Source organism: Emydura macquarii, unplaced genomic scaffold (genome assembly GCF_026122565.2).
Source record: "Emydura macquarii macquarii isolate MOO-44397 ecotype Brisbane River unplaced genomic scaffold, CSIRO-AGI_Emac_v2 contig_587, whole genome shotgun sequence".
In the NCBI taxonomy this organism is placed as follows: Eukaryota; Metazoa; Chordata; order Testudines; family Chelidae; genus Emydura; species Emydura macquarii.
In genome coordinates this window covers 4,674,836-4,684,551 of record NW_027130724.1, presented here as the reverse complement: position 1 = coordinate 4,684,551, position 9,716 = coordinate 4,674,836, and the positions used below count along the sequence as shown (strand labels likewise).

At 37.9% G+C, this 9,716-nt stretch overlaps 1 protein-coding gene across 7 annotated transcripts in view; it reads right to left on the bottom strand.

The window, feature by feature from the left end:
* Positions 1-2,436: 2,436 nt before the first annotated feature.
* Positions 2,437-9,716, bottom strand: part of AP2A2 (adaptor related protein complex 2 subunit alpha 2) — an 86,527-nt gene continuing 79,247 nt past the window's right edge. For all 7 annotated transcript variants that reach the window (XM_067540555.1, XM_067540557.1, XM_067540558.1 and 4 more), the window contains 2 exons: positions 6,796-6,930; positions 2,437-5,657 (listed from right to left, as the gene is read on the bottom strand). In XM_067540555.1, coding sequence (XP_067396656.1) covers positions 5,580-5,657; positions 6,796-6,930 — 213 coding nt within the window. In that variant the 3' untranslated portion in view covers positions 2,437-5,579. The remainder of the gene's footprint in view (positions 5,658-6,795; positions 6,931-9,716) is intronic.

Here is a 9,716-nt window from a genome sequence, read left to right as displayed (position 1 = left end):
ACTTGAAGGCTTAGCAGCCATGTTTCCCAGGAGAGCAGGCATCTGCAATAGTAACAAGTGCAATGCCCTCTTACAGATGTTGAGAGTAATACCTTTGTTCCTGGTTATCTTTCGTGCCTTAAGAAACTTCCACTACATGGCCTCTTCTCATCCCTACAGGCAGCAGAAGCTGGTGTTATTTCCCTATAACAAAAAGCAAAATTTGATGTGTTTTATGTTTTGGTTTGATGGAACTAAGGTTCAGGGTCATCCTGATCTACTTAGGGAATGATTTGTTCCAGATTCATAGCCAATCCCGAGAAAGCTCTGTTCCTTGCACCCATTTCACTATCAGCTACTCCAGTAGAATGTAAGGGTGAGAGGGTCATGCTACAGCAGGGTGAGGGAACTCTGGCCAGTCTATGACAGGCTTTGGAGATGAAGGTCAAATTCCAGGTTTCAATCCTACATAGTTTCACAGGAAGCTCAAGGAGCTTCAAAGTCCATGAGAGCACGAGGCTGGTGCGTCACTATGTTCTGAGCTGTTAGATGATCCCTTAATTCCTCATGAGCAAGGGGAGGCGTGGAAGTGATTTTTTTTTTTTAAATCCAGAATTCAGGGGACAGTTGAGACAAGAGGCTGTCCAGGAATGCTGGATCCCTCCTATAGTGAGGGAATATGCTGCAAAACTGTTTTTCAGCAACAAGCAACTTACTGGAAAAGGGATTTTATCTATGAAAGTGCAATGCCTGAAGTTGCATCTTTGCATATTTTCTGTGTAAATTGGATGTTTGCTTTTCTTTACTATTTCATTGTTGAATCTAAATCTCCTATTAAATAAACTTTTTATTTATTTTTATCCAAAGCAGGTCTCTGGTGTGCAAACTATGTGGATTGTATATGCCAGGAGCTGATAAATGAGGACTGATTTCACACCTGTGGGGGTGACAAAGCAGAGGGGAATGGGGGCTGAGTGTCTGGTATTTAAGAACTTAGGGAGACTCAGGACTGGAAGGGCTGCTGGTGTCACCCTGCACAGAGTAACTGGGCTGGTGAGAGCCAGGGTGCGACCTTGTGCTTGTGGGCTAGCTACTGGAGTCAGGAATCTAAACCATAGCTGCACAGCACAAAGTCCTCCAAGGTTACAGGACAAGTAGTAACAGAAGCCCTTTATGGTGTAATGTCACACTACATAATCCCCTTACTTTTTTTCCACCAACATGGACTTCCTCCACTCCTGCAGTTATATTGAAAGGAAGACGAAAACTAAAGTGGTCAATGTCAGTTCAGATATTGGGGCATCCAGAGAAAACCATCTTTCTTCACGATGTCAACACATGTACAATAAGGAGCAATCCTGCTCTGACAGAAACCAGACTAGCTAACCTAATGGAATCCATAATGAAATGATTCAATTTGCTGTTCAGAACATGGATGCCTATGTTTTCACTAAGTATAGTTCTTAACAGAAAGTGTGGGCACAAGATTTACCTATTAACGTTAGAGTAATACACTGAAATGCTGTCAAGGAAATTGGTATTTTACTCAGGATAGGCATTTTACTAGATACTGAGAGACACAAACAGTCTATGCTCATTTGACTTTGTGGTTACATGTTCTAGGATAAATTGTGTAAAGTGAACAAAAGATTTGAGGGAATGGTAATATCTGAATTAACAGCCTGCTTGTAACAATGCTGAGTATCTGGATCTTCCATCAGACTTTAGCATGAGGCTACTCAATTTTTTTTTAAAAAGAGCCTTAAAAGTCAAGATAACCTTCAATCACTTAATTGACAGTACATAAAATGAGTGCAAGCTTTTATAACTTTGCATAATTTGCTTACAATCACAACTGCTTGACTAAAGTAATGCAAAAGTTACATATGTGCAGTTGTGAAAATCTGCCCCATAGTGAAGGAGTTTTGATGTAGGCAAAGGAGGTCCACTGAAAAAACTAAGAGTGATGTTGTGGTCCGAATACAGCAATACTACATTACTTAGCAGATGGGCCCTCACGTGTATTCAGCATCACCATCATCCTATTTTGAGAAATTTTCACTACTTTATTCCTGTTAGTGCTTTGGCATTAAAAACTCACCATGGGAGAGTGAGCTGGACTCACTTCCAGCTCATGCATCCACATTTTTATGTAGTAATTTTTAAGAACTGGGTGATCATGTGAAAGCCAGAAACAGGCTTTCAGAACTCAGGTCTGTCTTCAAGTAAAGAACTCAAAGAGATTAGCATAGAAACCCAAGTTACTACCTGAACATATACAATTTTCAAAATATAAACTGCATTTATAGTTTTCTGTTTCCCACAAACATGCCTTTGTTTGGCAGAAGTACAATACAATATTTGAAATAAACGGTGATGCATTACATGCAAATACATTTTAGCACATTCACCCTTCCCTCCAAAACAGGAAAGTAATATGGAAAACAGATATATGTATTAGGTTACTGTTCTTACCATTTATTTTTCATTTCAAGATAAGTTTTTTTGATGCATTTATTTCTTTTCAATTTTCTATATAGTCATAATAAAGAAAATCCTCCAATTTGCCAGAATTTTCTTTTCGTTTATACAAATTAAATGATCACCATAAATGTTACACACATTGGAGTGTAGATCAAAAAGTGCATGATATTCTCTCCTGCTGTTCACTTATTTTCACATGTCAATGCCTAATACTGTACTTTGAACTTTGAACTGAAACAATACTGTTTTTACTGCAGAAACTGCTTGAGAGGGGATACAATCACTCTGGTAATGTCCAACCACCATTCCACAAAGCAAAAAAATATTTGCCTTTAGTTTTGGTCACAACACTGCTAGTGTGGCTCTGTGAACCAACTCATCCAATACAGAATTGTGAATATTTGTATAAAGCTTGATTCCTTTTTTATACAGACACCATTCTAAGAAATTTCTTAACCCTTCTCCTTCCTCCTCCCTACATTTAATACACAATTCATCATAACTTGAACAAAAGCAAAGTGGACTAAAACAGAACACAAAAACAGTGTCTCAACATGTCCTTTAATGAAGGTGTAGCATCTGTGTTTCCAGAGGGACAGGTGTACAATAGGATTTGGAAGAATGAAATAGCAGCTCTCCCTTGCATCTGATGCAGCACTCACTTTAACATAGATAGCATGGTTTAACATATCATATTTTTATAATATAGCAGAGAACAGAACAGGTTCCAAGGGTGCTAAAATGTGCCCATTAAAAGGACTTAATTAGGACGCCTCCAACAAAGGGTTACTTGGGACTTGATTGGCCCTAGTTATTGTCCTTCATTTTTAACTGCCAAATTCAAAAGGTAGTTTAGTACAGTGTACTTCAGTTTAACTAGCCAAACTTCTTGGCAGGAGAGATTGAAAGTTTTAAAGAATGGCTAGTGATTTTTTGGTGTCCAATTTGAGTCACTTTAAAGGAGCTTGATTTTGAGAGAGAGTACTCAGTTCTGTCAGAAAATCAGGCCCCTGTGAGCGGTCTCAACCTAGGCACCCAAAAATTGTGGCATCCAAAGTCACCAGTCAGTCTGAAGGATATTGTTTTTCATTTTTAATTTACATTCAAATATATCACTGGCCCTTGACTAAATCAATTTAACACCATCCAGTTCCTTTGCCTACGTCATCTAAAAAGAGAGTTGTTACAAGGCATGTTTAGTCATGAAGAATCCAGTTCCTCATATGTGCATTATGCTGCATGGCAACAGAAGCCTCATTTAGTGTGAAGTTCCAACATCTTATTAGGACTGCATCTCATGCCATCATCATTAGGGTGTATTTGGTTACAAATGTACATACTATAAGGTAATGATCGATACACTGTCTTTAAGAGAAATTTAATGGAGTCTAAATATGAGGGGTTGCTTGTAATTTGTGACTCCAGTGGTGGCAGATATGTTTCTTTGTATTAAATCATCCCACATGTCCCTACTGTTGACAGCTGCCAATTTCCAATCTGTCTAAACTGCAGAGCCTGATCTTCTTAGGTAACCGTTGGTGCACCTAAAAGTCTGAAGTATGTAAACAAGATAATTTCATTTTATTGATTTCTTCAGAGGAGACACAAATCTTTACTGTTGTAGAACAATGAGCTACTAATGCACATAGTCAGGAAAACCACTGTAAAAGCTGAACATTATAGCCTTTCTGCTCCCAACCTCAAAAGAAACCAATATACATTCTGACATGACTGTAGGAGATTCTTTTCACCACCATGCTTCTCTGCAGTGCAGAGAAGAAACTGTACAAATATTAATTGTTCACTGCCCAGCAAATTGGTCATAAGATCAACAATAATTGTTATCTGAAAAAATATGTTTAAAATTAGATCTTGTACTTCATTTCTTTAAAAGTTAGATGGATGCGTTGTGCCTTGCAGATCTGATAGGTCAGATTGGATGATTTCTCCTTAACACGTGACCATAACCTGCTCTCCATGACTGAAGCAGCGTTAACTATGTAATCAACATTATCAAGGTACAATTTGACAAAGATCAGAGAAACCAAACAGACATCCTTCCTACCTTCTGTTGTCCGTTTGACTAAGAACAGTAAAACCAAGACAGGTAGTGCTTTCCCTCAAGGTGAAAAAACAGATGTGTATAGACAAATGGCCCAGTATTGACTTTGGAGGACATTTCACATTCAATAATTCATTTTGGATTCCCCCACCCAACTGAATTACAAATAATTGTTATGCCAAAAAATTCCTCCTCTGTTTTGTATTGCAAGAAGGAGAAAACTGAACTCTAAGCTTGTTTAAAGAATTATTTTCTTTAAAAGGGGATATTGAGGATAATCTTTTCAAAATTTTGGTCCTAAAAAATGTACATGTGCAGTAGAAGTCAACTACATATTAATGTTATCCTGACTAAGGAATATAGTCTACTATGTGATATGGCAGTGTTCTGACTGAATAACAAGATTTAAAAACATACCTTGAAATCTGCCCTCTCTACCCATCACAAACTTGGTGCCAATACCTTTAAGAAACTCCACTCATGAGTTCAATTAACAGTCACGTACCTTTTGATAATCTTAATCCAGAACAGTAATATCATACCAAATCCTTGCAGATTGATCAATCTGACTAAGCTAACACATAAATTAAGCTTAATTAACATTACAATTGGATTCTTTTAGTTCAAAGCAGAAAGGTGCACTTAGCATGGTGCCTTAGTGCCTTTACTATCAGCAATTTACAATGGTATTTCAATGAGAATATTCAGTTATCACAGTTGTCTAAGATCATTTCCCTTTAGTTAAGTTTTAAAAAGCCCAACTTCTACAAAAAAATGGAGCACAATTAAGATAGACCGTTCTTCCACTCTTTATATAGCATAAGCCAAAAAGCCATGATTTTTTGTTTTTTTTTTTTACATCTAGAAGTCATTTTATACCATACAATTTATATCCTTAATGTCATATGAAAGGAACAAGTCACTTTAAGGCAGGGAGCTGGTGGTGGGTAATGTTGCAGTACTCAGACACTGATGTACAAGACATTTATTTGCAGTAGGATGAGGACAACTATGGCAGAAATGGAGAAACAAAACTGGACTGATCTTTTTACTATTAAAACTGTTCTGACAGCAGTTCACATAATCTCTGAGATACGGTTTCTTTACTTGTCCGTAGTGTGAGTCTATACATCTGAAAGAAAGCACATAAGAAAGCTATGTATTATAAAGACAACGGTAAAATAGATCTGCATTTAGATGGATTTATCAGAAAGTGTACAGTCATGAACAATGGCTAATGATTTCCATGTTTGACACTGACAACTTTACTCAGGCACATAGAACATTTATGGTCTGCTGGGAAAGATCCTCTGAGCATTAAAGGTCTTTAGCATACTTCTCCCACTGAGTTTTCTCCCAAATCTAACTGTTCTCTAACAATAGTTTTTGCTCCTTAACTACTTATCTAAAATTTTCAAATCTCTGCCACCATACTTTGATGCTGAAATATGGGGAATCCTTGAAAGCCCACAAGTGATCACTCAGCAGGAGGAAGAGGAGGAATTTCCTTTGAACTACCAACTGTGTTCTCACTAATACCATCAGTTTGAGAAGCAGAGATTTGTAAACCAAACCTGGATTCTCAAGGCAATACATTTCACTCCAACTGAGAACCAACACAACCCCCCAAAATATGGATTTCCTTCAACTCCAATATCACCAGGAAATACAAAATGCAGTCATCACATGCAGTTCCTTTGATTTTACAATAGCAGCAAACACTATTCCTATAGCTTTGCATTCATTTGCTGCTGGTTCAAAAAGTAGTAAACAAAACAAAGCTATGTTTTGTTCCTTTAGAAACAGAGGGGGCAAAAAATCAGTTTTGTCTAAGAGGTTGAAGGGAAAATTTTGTAAGATTTCAGCCTTCAAGAGGGTATCAAATAAATACAAAAGTCTATAAAGATTAATGTAGTATCCTTTGCACAGTAAGGAGAGCTGTAGTTTGATGACATGATGAAATGTTTTCCAGGAAAGAATCTCAGAGTAAGGTGATATGTGAGCATCTATGCAAAACAGCAGGGTGAATTGGAAAGCTGAAAAGTAGCCTGCTGAAAGCCAAGGCCAAAATCCACTGCCTCAGTTTTCATCCTATTTGGGGTTTACTGACATTGACAACTGAGTCAGAGACATCACAAGACTAGTAAGAATAACTTGCAATAGAAGTTAACACATTAGGTAAGTTTAATCAGACACATTGGTAAGATACATTTTATTCAGTTTCTGCAAACTGGAACATACATTTAATTTGCAAATATAAAAGCAAGTACCTGTGCCTGAAGGTTGGGTTCAAGACGCAGTAAACATCCAATCTGGGTAGTTTTTGTGTGTATTATACCAGCACCAACAAAGTTAGCAGGGTTGGGATCTACCTCCTCGAGGAGCGCAGAGCCAAAGCCAATGATCTAGCAAAGAAAACCCAAAAGGGACTTCGTTTAGAGACACGGACAGGAGAACAAAAGTAGAAAGTGTCCAAAAATGCTTATGAAACAGCCAATTCATCTAATCATGGTCACCAAGTAACTGATTTAGTTAAATAGGCAAGGAATTTCTTAGCTCTGAAAATAGATTTTAAAAGTAGCAATATTATAATAAGAATTGACATCTTAACACTCACCCAATACCAGAATCTGAGCTTTTAAAATAAACTTGTTTGGCACTCCAAGTAGTTCAAGAAGTAATAACACTTATAAATAGGATGAGGGATATGAGTAGCAAGTTCTCTGAATTCAGATATTTAGGTCCTACCTCCACAACCATTGTTCAGACCTTCCTCCACTTCTTCTCGCCTGCTCCATTCCCCCTAATCCCTCTCCCTTTCACTGTCTTTCCATTTAATCACTTCTTAAGTAAACCCTATCCACAAAAGACTCAATGGAATATGATGCTTGCTGCTATAATACTGATCACTGCTTGAACGCTCTAGCTCTTTCCCCTCCCCCTTTGGCTTGTCTGTCTGTTTATTTAGACATCATGGTAGACTTCACGATCCCCTTTGAAAAAAAAGGACCCCGGCTTTCCATGAAGCCCGAGCTCGTAAGGAGGTGAAATACGCTCCCTTGGCTGATACCCTAAGAGCGGTCAGCGCTACGCTCAGCTCATGCTGCACCTCATGGTGTCGGACACCATCAGCTGGTCCAGGGCCATCTACACACAGCACATCATTGGACACTGGCAGTATCAAGAACGGGCTGGATCGCCATCGCAAATCAGTGTTAAGATGGGAATCGAAAGCCTTTCCCTGATAGATCTTATGTACCGAAGGATTATCTATATCGTAACTCACTCAATGAGGATCAACCCGCTTTCATTACCATATCTACTTCCTACAAACCACGCTTAAACACAACTTTTGTATGAACATCATGCCCTCTTACCCGACTGCTTGTATTGTTAACTGTCAAATTTATAACCCTCCATCTGGGATACCACATGATTATGCTTTCCTTGTACACTCCAACTTCCAACCAAACTCTGTACCCACTGATGATCTGTACATTATGCTTGGATGTCCAGAAACTCTTGTTTAAACTCTGTACCTGATAATATTTTTAAACATTATCTTTAATAAAAGATTGTAAGCTCTTCAGGGCATAAACTGTCTATTATTCTTTGTACAGTGCCCAGGGCAGTGGGGGTCTTGATCTTTCTTGTCCCTAGGCAGTAATGTAATAAACATGATAAATCATCAGAATTAGAACTTTCCTAACTTTAAGAGACCGTTCTATATCTGGAATTATAGTTCACCCCAATTTCCAGTTATGACTATTAAGTTCTGTTATCCACAATATAAAAATCCATCTTTGGAAGCATGGTAAGCCTAACATTGTCTCTTTCTGAGCAAATAGGTGTGTATCATTGGGATAGCAATGTCTGAATGTACAATATTAGTTTTCTTGCTTTTATTAAATAAGGGAATTCAATGAAGGAACTTGTAAAGGAAGCCTCAGCATAGAAAGGATACAATCCAGTCAGTCAGTCATATTTTCGTTCCAAACTTTATAAAACACTGAACAAATGGATATACTATGAAGGGGCATTGAAATGGAGTGGCCAAAAGTGCCTTATCTTGACACACCTCCCATACTAAGAGGCTTACTTACATTAGTCTCGCTTCCTGCCTCCAAACCCATTCAATGCTATGGCCATAAAATAAACAGAATAGTTGTCTACTTAAACACCTGGCAAATTATTAGTCTAATTTTCTCCCTACCTTTTAGCAGCATGACACAGATCGGAAAAGGTAATAGCTGTGATTCACAAAGTCTTTCCATGTGGGGCACTTTTCAAGGGAGGGGAAATAATTAGCAAAGAAAGCTTCCTATTAAAACAATTTGTGGATCCCATGCACTGTTCTTTGCCATTCAAAAAGAAACTGATCTGCTACCAAATTGGAGACCAGACAGCCTACTCTACAAAGTTCTCACCTTTTTCTACAGCATCACACTTGTCTACTTCTGAAAACGCTGGCCATAAATCCCATTCAAATTCAACAGGAATTGGATGCGTAACTCCTTTAGGTCCCTTTGAAATTCCCAGTCTACATGCATGCTGACTATACAAGGCTAAGCCAGCCACCTATCAGGCAAATGAATTTATCTGTTCAAAGCTTTTGGGGTTTATTGCTAGCTCCCTAAAATGGTGTTCATCTCCATTTGTATGTTTATGCATAGATTCTCCCACATTCAGCAACCTGGGATATCTGATGGTTAGCCTGATTTCAACTCCAGTTGCCAGGTGGCATGCAGTAAAGTTTTCACTGGAATCGTGCTAGTAAGATTTAATGATATAGCCAAGTATAACAGCAAACAGTTGAGCAATAAACAGGGTTTGAATGGTAAAAAGGAGGACTTTTTGAAAGGTTTCACAAGGACCACAAGAGTCAATTTTCTCTTTGCTTTTTGATCAGGTAGAGTTAGTTAAAATATTTTGACAAAAAGGAAAAACTACATGAAATTTTCAAAATCTATTTATTTTTAGTAGCTCTAATAGAAAGTAGGCTTTGAAGTTCCCTCCAATTCAATTTCATGAATGAAGTTCACATTTCAGTATAAGTCACTTCAATGTTCTTCACAACAAACTACAGAACTTTTAGAAATAAGCCACACTGGATCAAAATTTCTGTAAATCCTGCAGATATTTCCATGCTGCTAAGTGTAATTACCCCACTGACTAATTTGCAATGTGCTCA